Source organism: Sturnira hondurensis, unplaced genomic scaffold (assembly GCF_014824575.4).
Source record: "Sturnira hondurensis isolate 20B ecotype Veracruz unplaced genomic scaffold, ASM1482457v3 Scaffold0007406, whole genome shotgun sequence".
Classification (NCBI taxonomy): Eukaryota; Metazoa; Chordata; class Mammalia; order Chiroptera; family Phyllostomidae; genus Sturnira; species Sturnira hondurensis.
Window position 1 is genome coordinate 15,512,700 of NW_028080037.1, and position 20,729 is coordinate 15,533,428.

General features: G+C 42.1%; 1 protein-coding gene across 5 annotated transcripts in view; it reads right to left on the bottom strand.

Annotated features, from left to right (window-relative positions):
• CHEK2 (checkpoint kinase 2) overlaps nt 1-20,715 on the bottom strand; it is a 35,098-nt gene extending 14,383 nt beyond the window's left edge. Inside the window, exons 1-9 of one of the 5 annotated variants that reach the window (XM_037052409.1) lie at nt 20,644-20,715; nt 19,915-20,011; nt 19,314-19,473; nt 18,000-18,309; nt 15,904-16,028; nt 15,638-15,785; nt 13,911-14,001; nt 3,497-3,605; nt 1,596-1,649 (exon numbers count right to left, since the gene is read on the bottom strand). In XM_037052409.1, the coding sequence (XP_036908304.1) occupies nt 1,596-1,649; nt 3,497-3,605; nt 13,911-14,001; nt 15,638-15,785; nt 15,904-16,028; nt 18,000-18,303 (831 nt within the window). In that variant the 5' untranslated portion in view covers nt 18,304-18,309; nt 19,314-19,473; nt 19,915-20,011; nt 20,644-20,715. Of the gene's footprint in view, nt 1-1,595; nt 1,650-3,496; nt 3,606-13,910; nt 14,002-15,637; nt 15,786-15,903; nt 16,029-17,999; nt 19,481-19,914; nt 20,012-20,643 lie in introns of all 5 variants that reach the window. The other 4 variants (XM_037052406.1, XM_037052411.1, XM_037052407.1 and 1 more) reach the window with 4 other exon arrangements.
• Between the last annotated feature and the right edge of the window lie 14 nt (nt 20,716-20,729).

Genomic DNA, 20,729 nt, shown 5'->3' on the forward strand with positions numbered 1-20,729 from the left:
GTAACACCTACAGGGACAATTTACAGGGTTCTAAATTCCTCTCAACTGCAGTGGACACTGGATTTACATAATTGTTATGTTTGGGGACCCTCTGACATCACAGAAAATTCTCTGAGCATTCAAAGTGTTTATCTTAGGGGTATGTTTGAGGCAACCCCACCCCCCAAATTAGAGGCCCCCTCTCTGTAACCAGAAAGTCCAGATGCCTTGGAAGAGGAGAAGAGAAGAGAAGAGAAAGAAGCTGCAAGGGAATTAGAAGAAAACAGAGCAGGAGCGTCAGCAGCTTAGATTCTCATGAGTTTTCCAATCCACCCATGAGTTGAATTGTTGTGTCGATGGCACTGATTTTGGCCTTGGTTTTTCTTTGGGGGATCTCTGAGGAGATCCCCCAAAGAAACTTGGCTCTACTCATATCTAAGAAAGTTAGATACACTTTGAGGAGATCCCCCAAAGAAAGTTAAAACTCTGAGGAGGTGATAGACGGGAAAAGAAATCTTTTTGTTGTCTGGATGTTAAGAACCAAAATAAGATCATCCTTAGCTAGACAGACTGGAGGTCTTGTTTCAAATTTAACTCCAGTGCCCACCTCACTCATGACTTCAGGGGGGCTCATGAATTACTGAATGGAGAGAACAATTACAAGGAGGATGGAGTCCGTCCCACAGCTCTAACTTTCTCTTCTCACATCTTTAACTTTCCATGGTAACAACATCAGTAGCGTAGAAATTTTAGGTCAGAAATTTTAGAAATTTCTTTCTAAAAAAGATAGAAATTATTTTTTTTCCAATTTTTTATTTAATTATTTTTCAAGTACAGTTTTCTGTCTATTACTCCCATCCCTTCCCACCCCCCATAAAAGATAGAAATTATTAACACTGACACCATTTATTCAGATTTAAGGACAGGGTGTTGTCCTTCATATTTGGAAACCACTTGGATTTACTTGATTTACTCTAACTGAGTGAGGTAAATGGAAAAAAAGCACCATTAAAAGGTATTTAAAGGTATTAAAACTTCAGGTATAATCAAACCAAATTTACCAAATTAGCATTCTCTTCCCAAACATAATCAATTGATAAAGTCCCCGTAAGATATAAAACTTAGGAGATTTACTATGTCTTCCGTTCAAGAACTAACAGTGTAAATATCACATAATTATGTAATCATGAAAGGACACAGTATTGTCCTTTTAAAAGTTCAGGGTCACCCCAACCAGTGTGGCTCAGCTAGCCGGGCGTTGTTCTGCAAAGTGAAAGGTCACGGTTTGGTTCCCAGTCAGGGCACATGCCTGGGCTGCACATTCGGTCCCTGGCCAGGGCACGTATGAGAAGCCACCAATTGATGTTTCTCTCTCACAATGACATTTCTCTCCCTCACTTTGTCCATCCCTTCCCCTCTGTCGAAAAAGCCAGTAAAATCTTTTTTTTTTTCAGTTCAGAGTAAATGACAACTAAACACCCGTATGCAAGTGTATACACACACAATTACAAAACCCAGGTTAATACTAGCTTTATTACATCAAAAGGCTTTGTACTTCTCCCCTATTTTCAGATAAATGATTTTAAGTATGAGCCATATTTTACAGAAATACTTACATGATTTAATTTTTTCAAAATTTCGATTTCTGTTTCAACATTGAGAGCCGGATCCTTTAATAAATAAAATAACATTAGAGTTTATTAATAATAACAATAGCCAATAGTTAGAAAATAGTCACGGTTAAACTTTGTTGAGTAACGGCTGCCTGAGTTCCAAACCCGGCTCTACTCATACAGAGAAATCAAAGCCCACAGATTAATGATTTAAACAACTTACCTGAAATCACTGTGTAAAGTGCTTGGCAAATAGAAAGCATTCAATAAATGACCAAGCTGTTGATTTAAAAATATCATCTCACATAAAGCTTATACTCCCCAAGTAAACTGGGTTCCACAATAATCCCCATTTTACAGACGGAGCAACTGAGGCTCAGAGAAAAGAAGCCACTTGCTCCAGTTCCCACAGCCCTAAACAAGTGTTTCCACTGTTCTCATGCTCACCATCCGGTAAGTTCTGCTCGTCTCATTAACTATGGAATTGTTTGCAGGCATAAAAATGATAAAACAAACAAATCCACACACAAAAAGGTTATTTAATTAAACTATATTAAGAAACCGTCAAGTCAAATGTCTAAGAATAGAGCAGACACAGGTTTCAATTTCAAATGCAGGCTGACATATTTATTGACATTCTTAACAAGGGCAGGCTTCAGGGTTACTGAAGTTGTTCTCCGCTACAATTCCAAAAGGATGAATCAAGTTACTCAACCTCATGGGCTACACCCTCCACGAGCACAGAGGATATAGAATTACATATTTATGTAAAATGGACTTCAGCTAAGAAACCCAGATGTTTAATTTTAAAAGCCTGCCTCTTCCTGTAAGCCGTTAAACTCATTACTAAGTCAGGGTGTGCTCTGATGATAGAGGGGTCTAGAAGAGTTCAAAATGATTTGAAAGATGAAATTAAGAACTCAAATTTTGCTGCAAGTCATTAAGAATCTTTCTCCACCAAATGGGAAACAAAATCCAGAATCACAGGGGAAAAGATCTATGACAGTGAACACAGAAAGGAAATTCCTCCTGCCGTGTGAGAATGGCGTTGTCTTAGGGGGAAAAAAATTCATCTTTAAGGAATGTTCAAGTACAATAGCCAGAAACAGCTGGCCACAAAGAAAAACGTGATTACAGGTCACATTTTACATCACTGTGTTGAGTCATCTGTTAAAAGACCAATACACTTGGCCATTTCGTTCACACAGTAAGAGCGTATTACATAAAATGTAATCAAATGAATGGCTAGTATATAAAGGGACTAGTAATGTAATTCAATTAACATTTTTAAAAAATCTATAAACACTAAGTATCCATTGCCACATTACTGGGAAGAGCAAAGAATCAGAAATTATCTAACTGATCACCCCGAGAAATGGTTGAGCAAACTATGATAAAGTTGATGTAATGGAGACTTGACCATCAACAAGGTCATATTAGGGAAAAGTTTATGCATTAATGTTCATATGGAAAAGCAGACTACAAAACTGTATATACAATGTGATTTCGACCATCTAAAAACAAACTCATATGAACAAAGACTAGAAAGGAAAAAGAAAACTGAACACAGCTGTGGTTTACAGTGGTGGGGTACATATGGCTGGGATTTTTTACCTCCCTAATTTCCTTTCATTTATTGTAAAAAACAGTCTTATGACAACATAGAAGACAAAAAACCCAACTTCCTGCTAGCACATTAACTGCAACCAAATATTTTTCGGAACCAAATTATGTACAAGTTTCTAGATTACTTGAATACACTAAAAAATATTCAATGTTCTTGGATACAAATTCACGCACCTGAGCAGTAAATTCATCCTAACACTGAAAATAACCGCTCCAAAATTATTCTTGGAAATTAAGAAATGTTAAGAACAGCTGAGCAGCCAAAAACAGGTACTTACTGCCTCTTTGTCGGAGCCAACAGCAAACTTCCTTTTGCTGATGATCTTTATGGCTACTTTCTTACACGTGTTCCTCTCAAAAGCCAGCTTCACCTCGCCACAGGCCCCACTACAGGGAGAAATTGGAAAGTGACTGTCAGAATGCTTTTAATCAGGAGACCCACCACTCCTGAGTTCTCCTCAACTACTGCAAGTTAAAGGTGGCCCAGTGCTCGCTTCGCAGCACATATGCTAAAAAATTGCAACAATATGGAAATTAGTATGGCCCCCCCACCCCGCGCAAGGATCTCGCACACACACACAAGTGCACAAAAGTAGTCCATACACAATCCTTCCATTGTTCCTGTTTATAAACATAGTGAAACCTCACCGACATAACATGGCAAGGGCGTAAGTGAATGTGGACCATCCATCAACACCAGGTCAGCTCCAAATTCCAGGTTTCGAGCTGATACAGATGGGTTCTACTGGCACCCCAGGTAACCTTTCTCATAACGACACTCAGGACAAGAAGAAGTGCCTTCTCCCAGAGGTCAGAGAAACATCCAACAAAACAAAGTCCTAGTCAAAAATAAGTGCCTGAAACAAGTTACAGCAAACAATCTCTGCGAATTAATTACTTTCACTGATGCATTTCTGTCTTATTTTCTGCCTTCGAAGGAAGTGCGTAAGCAGTAGATGCCATGAACTGCACCTTAAATAAACTTGTAATACCTAGGCAACCAAAAATTTTACACAAATTAACCTGCTTGCAGTGAGCTCTCAAAGATTTACAATGGATTAGGATACTGTAATAGAGGAGGAATGCAAACTAGGATGCCACCAGGTACGTAGTTAATCCCACGTCAGTGCTGTTCTCCAAAGCACGGTCAGCCCAAGGTCACGCCTACTTGGATAGCAATCATTCATTACCTGCTTGAAGCAGACCATCATAACTGTTATGGGTTTGGGTGGCATGAAGCGTTGGCCAAGACCTCTTTTTTATTGGGTGCCGTTTTGTGTGTGTATTGTACATAACATAAAATTTAGCACGGGAACCATTTTAAAGTGTACAATTCAGTAGCACTAAGAACATCTATAGTGTTCTACAACCACCACTCCTATCCAGTTCCAGAACAATTTTATCAGCCCAGATGGAAACCTACATCCACTAAGTATTCACTCCCTCTCATTCCACCCTGCCCTCAGCTCTTGGCAACCAATAATCTGCTTTTTGTCTGTGAATTTGCCTGTTCTGAATATCTTATTGACAATAAAATCAAACGATACTGTAGCTCTTTGGTGTACGACTTCTTTCACCTAGCATGTGTTCAAGATTCCTCCATGTTGTAGCACGTGTATCGGTATTTCATTCCTTGTTATAACTAAATAACACTGCACTGCATGGATATATCACACTCGTTTATCCATTCAGTTGTCGATGGATATTTGGGTGGTTTCCACTTTTTGGCTATTGTGAAGAGAGCTGCAATGTTCTATGTATAACATTTTGAGAAACCACCAAATTATTTCCCCCAGTGGCTGCCCCATTTTGCATGCCCACCAGCAGCAATGGGGACTCCAATTTCGCCACATTCTCACACTTATTATTTTCCATTTCTTTATTACGGCCATCCTAGTGGGTGTGAGGTGGTATCTCGCTATGGTGATGCATTTCCCTGACTAATGGTGCTAAACATTTTCTCACGTGGTTTTTGCTCATTTGTATATCTTCATTGGAGAAATGTCTATTTAAATCCTTAGCCCACTTTTTTGTTGGGTTCTCTCTGTTTTGAGTTGTAAGAATTCTCCATCCTGGATACGAAATCTTTATGATATATGATTTGTAAATATTTTCTCTCTGTCTGTGAGTTGTTTCGCTCTCCTGCCAATGTTTTCTGATGCACAAAAAGTTCTTAAATTTGATGGAGTCTAATATACCTGTTTTTTTTTCTGTTGTTGCTCATGCTTTTGGTACCACATTTAGGTAGCCACGGCCAAATCAAAGGTCACGCAGAGCTGTCCCTACGTGAGAATGGTCCAGGTAACTATTATCATTTAAAATGATCAAACCATTGTCCAATTCCCCTTCTGCTGGTAACAGTCACCTTTTGCTGGAGAAGTCTTCCCTGAGTCCAGGGGAATGCCTGTAACAGCACAACACTCACTACCAGAACATGAAGTAGACACATAAAATTAAGTTAATCAGGGTTGTCCCTGGAATCAAATGCTGATGTTGGGAGAGAAACAATTCTCTCCGCTATGGTTTCTAGAAGAAAAAAACAAAGCAAAACATGAATGTTGAACTCCTGAAAGCTGTTTTCCCTGCGGCACAGAGACAGCAATTCTATACGCAGGCAACAAATTGTAGCTGAATCAAGAGACGGAGCCAGAGCCATGACAACACGGTGGGAGCCTTCAGATCTAGCCACAGACAAAGGCCAAACCGAACATCAGAATTCAAGAGTGAAATAAAGCTCAAAGGCCAAACCGAACATCAGAATTCAACAGTGAAATAAAGCTCAAAGGCCTCCCAGTCCAGCCATGCCTGAAGTCAGCTGTGCCCCTGTATTTCCTAGTTACAAGAGCAAATAAATTTCTTAACGGACTCATTTAAGTTTCTGTCACCCGCTGCAAGTTAGAGGATGTGTGTTAAATCTTCCCATAGAAAAAAATGAGTCCCATATTACTTCTTAAGGGCAGGCACGAATTTGGCTATGAGCTTCCAAGCAGCCAACACAAATATGGAAACACGAGTTACTGAATTTATTGTCCATAAACTAAAATATCTCTTATGGATGGTCATAAAGAGTACACAGTGCTTTCCCTCGCTGGTGTAGCTCAGTGGATTGAGCACGGGCCTGCGAACCACACGATCGCGGTTCGATTCCCAGTCAGGGCATGTGCCTGGGTTGCAGGCCAGTTCCCGGTTCCTGGCAGGGAATGCATGAGAGGCAACCGTACATTGATATTTCTCTCTCTCTCTCTCTCTCTCTCCCCTTCCCTTACCCTCTAAGATAAATAAATAAAATCTTTAAAAAAAAAAAGAGTACACAGTACTTGATTCTGTGTGGCAAGAATACAGAATATTATTTCCTTCCATTATTTTCTATTTTCATGTTATTAAAATATCAACAGACTAGAAAGGTCTCTGGAGTGGGTAAGGAACGGTAGGATGAAGGACATTGTAGAATGTGGTAAAGATATCCTGAATCCCTCCCCTGAAAAGGTGGTTCTCAAAGTTTGATCAGGGAACCCCTAAAGGACCCCAAGACTCTTTGTAGGTGTCTACAAAGTCAAAATCATTTTCAGAATAATACTAAGACATTACGTGCCTTTTTCATTTTCATTCTCTATTAACTAGATATAGTTTCCCAAAGGCACATGATGTCAAAACAGACCAAATAAAGAAGTAAATAGGGGACTTCCGCCAAGATGGAGGCATAGGTGGAAACACTGTGCCTTCTCCCACAACCAAGTTTGAATACAACAAAGGTTTGGAGAAACAAAGACATAGCCAAAGGACAGAAAATTGAATTATACGGAAGTCTGACTACATCTAACCATTCAATGGGGACGGTAAGAGGGGCGGAGCCAGCAGCGAGCAGGGTCGGGCAGGACATGTCCCCCGACCTAGGAGCGCAGGCAGCCCAGAACCAGTTGGGGTGTGGGGCAGACTGACCGCGGTCGCACATTCACGCACAGTGAGACGGACCACGCAGGCCCCAAGGGGCGAGGGCCGACGGCGGTGGCACACTCAAGTGCAGTGGGATGAAACGCGAGGGCCCAGTGACGGTAGAAGCTGCGGCACCGGTGAGGGACGCGGAGGCAGGCGGCAGGCGGCAGGCGGCAGACGGGTCGCCATAGTCCCTCCTTGACCCCGCCCCCACATACAGCGTCACAACCCAGTGACTGAGGTGCCCTGCTCTGGTGAAAACCTAGGGCTTCGATCCTGCTACCGAACAGGCACGAACAGCCCAAAAGATGGCGCAAGAAGAACTCAAAGTCCCAGAGCCAATAACTCTAAGCGACCGAGAAATTGCCCGCCTCTCAGAAGCACAATTCAAGACACTATTTATCAGGATGCTAACAGAACTGGTTGATTATAGTCACAAATTAGAGAAACATATGAAGGCTAAACTAATTGAAATGAAGGGAGATGTCCAGGAATCCAATAGCGATGGAAAGGAGACTGGGACACAAATCAATGGAATGGACCAGAAGGAAGAACAAAACATCCCACCAGAAAGGAATGAAGAAATGAGAATTCAAAAAAATGAGGAGAGGCTTAGGAACCTCCAGGACATCTTTAAACGTTCCAACATCCGGATTATAGGGGTACCAGAAGGGGGAAAGAAACAGCCACGAGTGGAAAACGTATTTGAACAAATAATAAAGGAGAACTTCCCCAGTCTGGCAAAGGAAATAGACTTCCAGGAAATCCAGGAAGCTCAGAGAGTGCCAAAGAAGTTGGACCCAAGAAGGAACACACCAAGGCACATCATAATTACATTAGCCAAGACCAAAATGAAGGAGAGAATCCTAGAAGCAGCAAGGGATAAGGGGACAGTCACCTACAAAGGAGTACCCATCAGACTGTCAGCGGATTTCTCAAAAGAGACCTTACAGGCAAGAAGGGGCTGGAAAGAAGTATTCCAAGTCATGAAATCCAAAGACCTACAGCCAAGATTGCTTTATCCAGCAAAACTTTCATTTAGAATGGAAGGACAGATAAAGTGCTTCTCAGATAAGGTCAAGTTCAAGGAGTTCATCATCACCAAGCCCTTATTATATGAAATGCTAAAGGGACTTATATAAGAAAAAGATGAAAAATATGAACAGTGAAAGGACAGGAAACTCAGTTATTAACAACCACACCTAAAACAAAAGCAAACCAAGAGGACAGCTAGATCAGGAGTGGAACCATAGAAATGAAGAACACAAGGAGGGTTAGCAACAGGGGGGTGGGAGGAGGAGAAGGGGGGAGAAGGTACAGAAAATAGCTAGACAGTAGGTAGAAAATAGATAGGGGGGAGGGCGAGAATAGTGGGGGAAATATAGAATCTAAAGAACCTGAGACACGTGGTTATAAACTAAGGGGGGAGAATGGTGGGGGAGGGAGTGTGCGGGGGGAGGGGAATGAAGGGGGCAATAGAACAACTCTAATGGTATAATCAATAAAATATATTTAAAAAAAGAAAAAGAAGAAGTAAATATTGGCAGCATAGGCAGACATGGCTCGCCTCTTTGCACAATCACGTCAAAATTACAACTAAACTACAGAACAACCATCACTCAGAACCGACAGAAATTGAGTTCAATTAAAGTCTGACAACTATGGAATTAAAGAAAGCACATCCATCCAGTCTGGTAGGAGGGGCGTAGATGCTGAATGGGCTGGTCCCACAATGCGGTGGATAAAAATTCGGGACGGATATCTTGGGACCAGGGCGGGGCGGCGGGGGGGGGGGGGNGTCTTGGGACCAGGGCGGGGGGGGGGGGGGGGGGGGGGCACCCAGACCAACGCCAGGCCCCCAGGCCCAGGGTTCTAGTGCCAGGAAGATAAGTTCCCACAACTTCTGGCTGCAAAAACCAGCAAGGATTGAGTCCACGGAAGAAACTGCTGTAGACCCAAACAGTTACTCTTAAAGAACACACATATGGACTTATCTACTAGGGCTCACACCCTCTGGGCTTCAGCACTAGGGTAGTAGTCACACCCTCTAGGCTTCAGCACTAGGGTAGTAGTCACACCCTCTAGGCTTCAGCACTAGGGTAGTAGTCACACCCTCTGGGCTTCAGCACTAGGGTAGTAGTTTGAAAGGCACCAGTGGCATAAAGGGAAGAACTGAAGTCTCTGGCATCAAGGTGTGCAGAGACCATTGTCCCTTTTCTAAACCTCCCGCCCTCAATTAGAACCAGCGGCTGGTGCCATATCTAAGGTGCCTCCATCAACCTGGCTAACACTGTTTGACCCACCTTGGAGGCTGCTTTTCCATATGAATGGCTAATCTTGGCTCCTGCTTCACAACTTCCTAAATCTCCTCAAAGAACAACAGCTGGCCTCAGTGAGCCCCAGACACAGCACTAGCAGCAGCCAGCCTAGATTCACAGCTTGGCTTTGCCTGGGAGTCTCCAAGCCCAGCAAAACAGAGGTGGGGGCTGACCATGGCCTGCCCCACCCAGGAAACCCCAGGGCCAGTGCCCCCAGTGGACAGCTACAAAACACATTGGAACAACACCTCTCTGCCCCTGCACAGATCTTCCACGGAGGGCAGAGTTTGGTGGTCAGTGGCCAAAACCAATCCTTGCAGCTGACTGGCCTGGGTAAACCCCTCCCAGTGATCTGCCAACAGCAACCAAGGCTCAACAACAAGAGGAGGGTGTACTCAGCCCACTCAAATATCCAGATTGGGTGATAAGGGAGGCTGTGCCACTGGACCCTACAGGACACCTAATACATTAGGACACACGACCAAGATACAGAGTCAAATTAGCTCTACCTAGTGGTTAGAAACAAACACAGGGAGGCTGCCAAAATGAGGAGACAAAGAAGCATGGCTGAAATGAAAAAACAGATCAAAACTCCAAAAACAGAACTAAACAAAATGGAGATAAGCAATCTATCAGATGCAGAGTTTAAAACACTGGGTATAAGGATGCTCAAGGAACTTAGTGAGGACGTCAACAGCATAAAAAAGATTCAGTCAGAAATGAGGGATACACTAATTGAAATAAGTAACAATTTACAAGGACACAACTGTAGAGTGGATGAAGCTGAGAATCAACAATTTAGATATACTGTAGCAAAAAAAACCCCAACCAATCAGAACAAAAGAAAAAAATCCAAGAAAATGAGACTAGTATAAGCAGTCTCCGGGACAAATTTCAAGAGGTCCAACATTTGCATTATAGGGGTGCCAGAAGGAGAAGAGAAAGAACAATTGAAAATCTACTTGAAAATATAATGAAAGAAAAATTCCCTTATTTGGTGAAGGAAATAGACATGCAAGTCCAGGAAGCACAGAGAGTCCAAAACAAGATGGATGCAAAGAGACCCACTCCAAGACACATCATAATGAAAATGCCAAAGGTTACAGATAAAGAGAGAATCTTAAAAGCAGCAAGAGAAAAGAAGTTAGTTACCTACAAGGGAATTTTCATAAGACTGTCAGCTGATCTCTCAAAAGAAATTTTGCAGGCTAGAAGAGATTGGCAAGAAATATTCAAAGTTATGAAGAGCAGGGACCCAGAACCAAGATTTCTCTACCCAGGAAAACTATTATTTAGACTCAAAGGTCAGATAAAGAGCTTCCCAGACAAGAAAAAACTAAAGTAGGCCCTGGCTAGTGTAGCTCAGTGGATTGAGCACAGGGCTGCGAACCAGAGGATTGAGGTTCGATTCCCAGTCAGGGCACATGCCTGGGTTGCAGGCCAGGTCCCTGCAGGCCAACTCCCAACAGGGGACGCACGAAAGGCAACCATATATTGATGTTTCTCTCCCTCTCTCCTTCCCCTCTGAAGATAAATAAATTAATTAATTAATTTTAAAAATAAAGAAAAAACTAAAGTATTTCACAACTACCAACCCACTATTATATAAAATGTTAAAGGAACTTAATTCAGAAAAAGATCAAAACTATGAATCATAAAATGGCAAAAAACACATATTTAGCAACAACTGAATCTAAAAAACTAAGTAAATAAGAACAGAGAAAGAATCATGGACACATGGAGAGCATTTTGATGGTTGCCAGATGGTAGGGGGGCTTTGGGGGAATGGGTGAAGAGGTGAGGGGATTAAGAAGTACAAATAGGCAGTTACAGAATAGCCATGGGGACATAAAGCACAGTACAGGAAATGGGGTAGCCAAAGAACTTATAGCCATGAGCCACAGACATGAACGATGATGCATGGATTGCCTGAGGGAGTGGGGGACATGCTGTGTGGAGGCAGACAAAGGGGGAAAAACATCAGGACAACTGTAATAGCATGATCAATAAAATATAATTTTAAAAAAGAAAAATATCACAATCTAGCTATTTTCTAGTAAGCGAGATAGCAAAAAGATTCGCAAAATATGACATAATGCCCTTTTTCTCAATCTTTTTGAAAATAATTATTTTTCATTAATCTTATTTATTTTAACATGAGTTTATTTTTAATGAACAAATATTAACATCTCCATTTTAATTTCTAATACAGTATATATCAACAGACTTAAGACACATGAACAAAAAAGCTCTTCGGGGTCCTCAGGGCAAATGTTTTGAGAACTTTGCCCTGTTCAGAGGTCAGTTTCATTTCACGTCCCAAAATGTCACAGGTTCTGAGTGGGGCAAAAATGCAGTAAACATTTTTTTTCTTTTTAATATATTTTATTGATTATGCCATTACAGTTGTCCTATTCCCCCCCCTTCATTCCCCTCCACTCTGCACACCCTCTCCCCCACCATTCCCCCCCTTTAGTTCATGTCCACGTGTCTCAAGTTCTTTAGATTCTATATTTCCCCCACTATTCTTACCCTCCCCCCATCTGTTTTCTACCTAGCTGGTTCTTTCTACCTATTTTCGTTCTATTTTCTATGCTATTTATTCTCTATACCTTCTCCCCCCTTCTCCTCCCACTCCCCTGTTGCTAACCCTCCATGTGATCTCCATTTCTATGGTTCCGCTCCTGATCTAGCTGTCCTCTTGGTTTGCTTTTGTTTTAGGTGTGGTTGTTAATAACTGTGTGTTTGCTGTCCTTTCACTGTTCATATTTTTCATCTTCTTTTTCTTATATAAGTCCCTTTAGCATTTCATATAATAAGGGCTTGGTGATGATGAACTCCTTGAACTTGACCTTATCTGAGAAGCACTTTATCTGTCCTTCCATTCTAAATGAAAGTTTTGCTGGATAAAGCAATCTTGGCTGTAGGTCTTTGGATTTCATGACTTGGAATACTTCTTTCCAGCCCCTTCTTGCCTGGAAGGTCTCTTTTGAGAAATCTGCTGACAGTCTGATGGGAACTCCTTTGTAGGTGACTGTCCCCTTATCTCTTGCTGCTTCTAGGATTCTCTCCTTCATTTTCATCTTGGCTAATGTAATTATGGTGTGCCTTGGTGTGTTCCTTCTTGGGTCCAACTTCTTTGGGACTCTCTGAGCTTCCTGGATTTCCTGGAAGTCTATTTCCTTTGCCAGACTGGGAAAGTTCTCCTTTATTATTTGTTCAAATAAGTTTTCCACTTGTGGCTGTTTCTTTTCCTCTTCTAGTACCCCTATAATTCAGATGTTGGGACGTTTAAAGATGTCCTGGAGGTTCCTAAGCCTCTCCTCATTTTTAGAAATTATTTCTTCATTCTTTTCTGTTTGTTCATTTTTTTTCTTCCTTCTGGTCCACTCCCTTGATTTGAACCCCAGTTTCCTCTCCATCACTATTGGTTTCCTTTGCATTTCCCTTCATTCCACTTAGTTTAGCCTTCATATGTTCCTCTAATTTATGACTAAAATCAACCAGTTCTGTGAGCATCCTGATCACCAGTATTTTGAACTGTGCATCTGACAGGTTGGCTATTTCTTTCTTGGTTGTTTAGAGTTATTGGCTCTGAGGCTTTAAGTTCTTCTTGAGCCATAATGCTTTCGTCTGTTCACGGCTGTTATGTATGAGGGGCAGAGCCCTAGGTGTTCACCAGGGCAGGGCAACTCAGTCGCTGGGTTGTGATGCTGTATGTGGGGGCAGGGTCAGAGAAGGGCAATGGCAGTCCCCTTTGGTGCTTCCCACCACTGGGGCCTGTGCGGTCTGTCTCACTGCTTGCTCCTTCACTTGGTTTATCTGCGAGCGAATGTGTGACCACGGTGCCTTGCGCCCTCACTGGGTCTGCCCGTCACAATCCCATGCCTGGGATTTGCCAACTGCCGCCTGCACGACCCCTCCGCCAGCCGCTGCCTCCACCCCTCTTACTGGTCTGGCTGAATGGTTCATTGTTGTCGGACTTCCGCACAGTTCAATTTTCTGTGTTTTGGTTGCATTTTTGTTACTAAAACTTTGTTGTCTTTAAACTTGGTTGTGTGAGGAGGCACAGTGTTTCCACCTACGCCTTCATCTTGGCTGGAAGTCCTCACAGTAAACATTTCTTTTCGGAAGGTTAAAAATCACTGAATTGTCCTTTAAATGTATGAACTGTATGGTATGTAAATAGAATCTCACTAAAACTTCTTTAAAAAAATTATGACAGATAAAATTTATAAGAAAAAACTATTCATTTCAATTGATCACATTAAATAAATCAATAACACATCTATAACAAATCAGTGACCTACAAATATACTATGACTAGACAATGAATGTTACATAACCAGGAACCAAAAAAAAAAAAAACACAAAAAACTAAGCAACGACAACTGTTTAGAAAAAAAATTAAGTACAATTTCCACAAGAAAAAAAAACTTACCTTCCAAGAGTTTTTGACATGATGTATTTGTCTCTTAATTCCTTGGGGTAAACTGACTGATCATCTACAGTCAGATCGAAAAACACAAAAACTAAGGGGAAAATGGCAGAAATAGGTCTCATTAATTCATTAGATAAAGAGTAGTCCTAAACTTTAGTTAATATATAAAATATAAGACAATTGTTTTAATTACATTTAATACCTAACCATAAAGAAATTATTTAGCTAGGCTAAAACATATCATAGAAGCTACAGAAAACTGTGACAAAAGTCATTCTTCAATGGAAATACATAGCATCGTTCTCACTATAGTGTATAAAATCCATACATAAATACAAGTCTTATTCCAAGACCTTGGAATATTAATCAATTGCATTAATATAGAATACCTGTGCAGATTACAAAAGACCACAACCTAAAAGCAGTAAATTTCAGCCTGAGATAAACCTGTTCGAGGCAGAAAACACCCCAATAAAAATTAAGCCATAGATTATCACACTAGAATTATCTTCTTTTAGCCATTTACACCTTTATAGATCAGTATTTATTGTGCAGACCATTTCCAATCTACTCATAAAGTAAAATAAATAGCACTTCCCCCAAAATTCCCCCTTATTTCTCCATTATTCATGCTCTATTTCAGGAAAAGAAAACAACTACAAAAAAAACACCCTACTCACCCTGACCTGTGTGGCTCAGTTGGTTGGGCATCATCCTGCAAAGCAAAAGGTCACCAGTTCGATTCCCAGTCAGGGCACATGCCTGGGTTGCAGGCTAGGTCCCCAGCTCAGGGGGTGTAAGAGGCTACTTATCAATGTGACTCTTGCACATTGATGTTTGTCTCCCTCTCTTCTCCCTTCCACTCTTAAAATAGTAAAATATTTTTAAAAACTGTATATTAATTCTTACATGTTTAAACTTCAGTCACCTTCAAAGTACTCTCCATTTTATGCAAGACACCTACCAAGACTTTTTTCCACCACTCAAGACAGTTTTTGAATTCATCAATTTTAATGTCTTTTAGTGTTTCTGCTTTTTTTTTGTTTCGCCTCTTCCACACTGGCACAATGTTTCCCTTTCAGGACTTTTTTCATCCAGGGAAACAATAAAAAGTTGTTCAGGATGAAATCGGGTGAATGGGGGGTGGGGGGCAGGGGGGGCACGCGGGTCATGTTGTTTTTGGTAAAAAACTGCTGAACACTGAGTGAGGTCTAGGCAGGAGTGCTTGTAAATCACCTACCATGAAATGGGCAAACGTGTTGAGTCTTCAAAAAAATTCAATGAAGCCAAATGCAGCCTCTCACAACAACGCCAGCTGGTACACTAATACAGATGGCTTCCTGGAACACTCACCTAGCGGGGAAAGCTTGTATTACGAGGGCTCTGCCCTCCAGAAGGTAATTCCGATTTTTTAAGGGGGTCCTCCCTCGGTAGTCTACAAAGAACACAATGTCAATTTTCCTTTTTTTTTTTGTTTAAATACAGAAAGGGGAAGGAAGGCAGAAAGAGAGAAACATCAACATGAGAAACACTGATCAGGTGCCTCTCATCCACACCCCCACTGGGGACCAAACCCACAACCCAGGCATGTGCCTTGACTGGGAATTGAATCAGCAACCCTTAGCTCTGTGGTATGATGTCCAACGAACTAAGCCACACTGGTCAGGGCTCAATTTTCCTTTTTATGGGAGGAAAAAGTATCCAATAACCATAAAATAATGAGTTACCTTTATTATTTGACACTGAAAGTGCAATTTCAGAATTGTTACTCAAAGGAAGGCGTCTTCCTTTCCCTACAAGTTCTCTATTTACAAACGTTCCATTCCCACTGTGATCTTCTATATATGCGATGTAAGAGTTTTTAGGACCCATTTCCTAAAATAAAGAAGATTGGATTTCAAAGTTTTAACAGAGGAGAGTTATCGTGAGAAGATACCACAGAGTGATGACCAGATTACCACCTCCTCCAAATACGTGGTTATTTGTCACCTACCCTGAAAATCCGAAAGTGCTTCTTGCTGTAAGTCCGATATTTATCCGTTCTCTTCAGCAGTGGCTCATCAAAGCAGTACTCACAGCTTCTATCCCTCCCAAACCAGTAGCTGTCATTAACGCACTCTGTAACACCAAAGCACACACCAGAGGGCTGCTGAATGTCATGTATCAAACACCTTTAAAAACTGTTCATAACATTTACTAGTAGGAAAATAGCCGAAGGCAATCAAAATTACAGATTTGTTTATCAAGATATTCTACGATTAAAAATGAGAAGAAACAAAAATTTTCCAACACTGAGTTTAATAAATTATGGTTCATACGGAACCATGACATAACAAGCAGTCATTAAAAGTCCTCCAGATTTAATCATCTGGAAAAATACTTACAATATAATCATTTTCTACTCGTTACCCTCCAGAGGCCTCCTATCAAACGCAGTATACTGCACTCCTTCTCACACAGGCTAGATGCCCAGGACCTGGCCCTTTCTGGCCTCACCTTGTGCCTGTCCACTTGGCTCAATACGGCCAGCCCCTTTCACAGTCCCACATATGCCAGGCCCAACGAGCCATGTGATGGCCTTTGCATACTTTATTCCCAGTGATTTCTTTCAATGGCCACTTTGCCCTTGTGTCTGGACTCAAATGATCTTGTCCCACTCAGCATAAGGAGACTCCCACCTCACCACACATCTATTATTGTTAACAATAGCCTGTTTCATTTCCCTTTAAGTATAGGCCATAACAGGAAATTATCTTGATTATTTGTATATTGTCTCCCGGGATTCCCCTGTTAGAACATAACATCAGGAGGGCAGCCTTGAGTCTCTCTTGTTTCAAAGTACAGCTCTGGCACCTAGGACAATGCATACGTTAGGCATGTAAACATTCCTGGAAAGACAGACTAGAAAACGTATTAGCCATTCACATCCCAAAGAATTGAAAGTTGCTACAAATCAATAAGAAAAAGACAAGCAATCCAGTAGAAAATGGATGAGGTACTGGTAGGTGTGGCTCAGTTGGTTGGACTGTCATCACGGGTTCAATTCCCGGTCAGGGCACATGCCTAGGCTGCAGTTTGGTCTGGGTCAGGGAACAGCCCCTCGGGGCGCAGTCACAGTTGGGGTGTGTGCAAAAGGCTGCCAATGTTTCTCTCTCACATCAATCTTTCTCTCCCTCTCTATCTCTCTCCCTCCTACCCACTCTCTTCAAATCAATGAGCATGTCCTTAGGCGAGGAATTAAAAAAAATGTGAAAGGTATATAGAAACAAGTTACAAGAAACAGAAATACAAATGTCTTAAACATATGACAAGATGGTCAAGCCAACTCAGTACAAGACATTTTTTAAATTATTTATTTATTTATTTTTAGAGAGAAGGGAGGGAAAAAGAAAGGGAGAGAAACCTCAATTTGTGGCTGCCTATCACACGCCCCTTACTAGCAACCTGGCCAGCAACCCAGGCACGTACCCTGATTGGGAACTGAACCAGTGACCCTTTGAATCACAGGCTGGCACTCAATCAACTGAGCCACATCAGCCAAGGCTCAATACAAGAAATTTTAAAAACCGAAAATACATTAAGATTCCACGTTCCAACAATCAGATTAACAGAAATCCAAAAGGCCCATATTACACTATGGTCATAAGAATTATGAAGCAGCATCTACTCTCATAAACTGCCACTTGGAATATAACTTTACAGCATCTAGGGAGGATAATTGGGCAAGATCTACCAAAAATCACATAGGCAACCACTCCACACCCATGAAGATGGCTATAATTTTTTTTCCAAAAGGAAAATAACAAGTATTGAAGATGCAAAGCACCTGGAACTCTCATACATTCCTGGTGGGAATGTAAAATGATACAGCCTCTGTGTGTGGACAACAGTCTGCAGTTTTTGAAAACTTCAACACAGAACTGTGTTAATATGGCACAGGGTAAGGTCTTAGCACAGTGCTTGTAGTCCTGGGTCAACTTGTACAGGCCCTACAACTGGCAGCGTCTTAAGCTTTCTGCTGCAACAAATATCTGTACTTGTTTCTCTGAACACCATATTGATATTGCCCGATATAACAAAGGGTCTTACCGAGATTGGAGAATCCATCCTGAAGGGCCCATAATCGAGCCCAAGGGGCAGGGGCAGGCTCCTCCGGTTCTTGGTCCTCAGGAATAGAATACAGTTCCTGAGTGGACACTGTGTCCAGGGAGCTCAGTGTCCCTGAGCTGGAGTGAGATGACTGGCTGGACGTTGGCACTGTGCTGGTGGAGGAGCTGGATGTACCCTGGGACTGTGAGGAGCTGCCCTGTGTCTGTGAGGAAGGCCCATGGGACTGTGAGCAGGCGCCGCTGCCCTGGGACTGCTCGTACTCCACATCTGGCTCCTGAGACATCACGACCTCAAAAAGTAAGTGGCCAACAATAAGGTGAGCTTCAAGGAACAAGACTTAAGAGTACAGGAATAACAGACGAGCATATTGTAATGGGCAAAAAAAAAAAATCCAGCACAAGCATGCTCTGCAAAAATTAAAATTCTAACAGCCTAGACCTATAGTTCTGGGCTGAGTTTTTCATGAGATCACTTTCTCTAGATCAGGTTTTTTTGTTTTGTTTTGTTTTGTTTTGTTGGTCTGATAGCCACAAACCGCAGGGGAAAGGAGCAAAAAAAAAATTATTCAAAGGCTATAAATTTTTAAAAGTAATGAAATGGAGTTCAGGAGGGGGGAAAGATTTAGTTTACATTCATCCAGTCTTTAAAAATTAGAAATAAAACCTAAAATGTATTCATCAACACAACCAACACTACCCTTAAATGTCACATTTGTTTGGAAAGAGAAAGGAGAAGGGTCTGGTGGCTTTGGGGTGGCAGATAGGCAAAGGGAAACCTCAGTCACTTGTTGCACCGCTGCGGGGGTGGGGGCTTTTACATAAAAGATCAACGGTGCTCCTCCTACCCCAAAACAGCTCCTGAAGGTAAGGACCAAATTCTGTTGGCTGATTAGAGATTCCTTAACAGCTAAGTGCAGGACCACTTAAAGAGGCAGACAGAACACAAAGACTGCTATAAACAACTCTACCTAGTCTTTTGTGATGCTAAGTAACTAGAGGTGCATCTTTTCAGCATCCGCATCTTTTCAGCATCCGGAAAAGGCCTGCAGCCCTTCGGAATCTTGCAGGAGCCATTCTTTTGAGCCACAGAAGACCCTAAACAGAGGTTCCCACCCTTGCTTTAGAATTAACCTGATAAGACAGTTAAACTCTGATAACAACCTACAGTAAAGTCAAAGTAACTTTTGAACCCCTAACTTTAAGTCCCTAATCTGATCCTGTTTTAAAGGTACTTTCTCTCCAAATTCCCACATTCAGACTACTCCTCCCAGAGAACATAGTACACATTACTCACACTGACTGCATTTACACAGCTTTCCAAACACAAAAGTCCTGATGAGTTTTCCTTAAAGCAAAGGAGAAAGGTGATGCCAGAGCTGAGCCTGCTACTCCAGCTGCACTGATACTACCTCAGCCAGGCCGGGTCCTTCTGCCATTTTTTGAGAGACTTCACCCTGAAAACTGGCAAAAGATAGTGTGTCAAGAGTTAGCAATCATCCCTTACGATAAATAAGGGTCAACCAGGTGGGGACCACACTAGTCTCATCCATGAATACAGTGGAGTGGTTAGAGGCAAGTAGGTCTGCAGTCAGATGCCTGAGTCAGCTCTCTGCATGACCTTTAGGTAGATCATAACTTCTTGGAACCTTATCTGATAAAAGTAGATATTGAGGGTTAAATGAAAAATGATGCATGGAAGTTCCTCCCCCACTACCGCTTGATAATTGGGAATTATCAAGATATATCAGTATTAATATCAATATATCAATCCTCCCACAGAATTCCAGTCCCAAAGAATCCAACAGCCCTTTACAAGTGCAACACATTTTTTTTTTCCAACTAAAGGACTGGTTGCTTTCCCACCCTCTCCTCGCCACCCCATTACATACACATACTTGTGGACACTTGAAGAGAATTCTACACAGGTCAGTGTGTATCCTGTCCCTGCAGCGCGTAGCAGAAGGCTCTCGATAGGTATTTTAGAGATTGAACCTAAAGTACGGTAATATTTGCTAACATTTATAGAACTCTTTACAAAGCAATCTCGCTCTGATTCTGAAGAGTACAACTTTGCTGCTTCTTATGCTGCATGTCTGTGCCAGCTTCGCCTTGTAAGTAACGGGGGAAATGAACTTCACCTGGAAGTTCATCTACAAAGAAGGAAGAGAGTCGCCCTCACACTCCTCTCCAATCTCACCGCCCCCACCACCCCCCCCCCCGCGGCTCAAAAAGGAAAACAAAGCGGAAGGTGGGGAGATTCAGCTCACATTAAAACGCTCAGGTCTGGATTCGAACTCCCAAACACCNCATTTATAGAACTCTTTACAAAGCAATCTCGCTCTGATTCTGAAGAGTACAACTTTGCTGCTTCTTATGCTGCATGTCTGTGCCAGCTTCGCCTTGTAAGTAACGGGGGAAATGAACTTCACCTGGAAGTTCATCTACAAAGAAGGAAGAGAGTCGCCCACACACTCCTCTCCAATCTCACCGCCCCCACCACCCCCCCCCGCCGGGCTCAAAAAGGAAAACAAAGCGGAAGGTCGGGAGATTCAGCTCACATTAAAACGCTCAGGTCTGGATTCGAACTCCCAAACACCCAAGAAAAGTTCCCCCTTAAAACTCACCGCGTGAGCCCACCGGGAACCACACACTCTCAGCACCTGCAGCCCGCGGCGTGGCGCTCAACAAATACAAACTTCACTCTCAACCA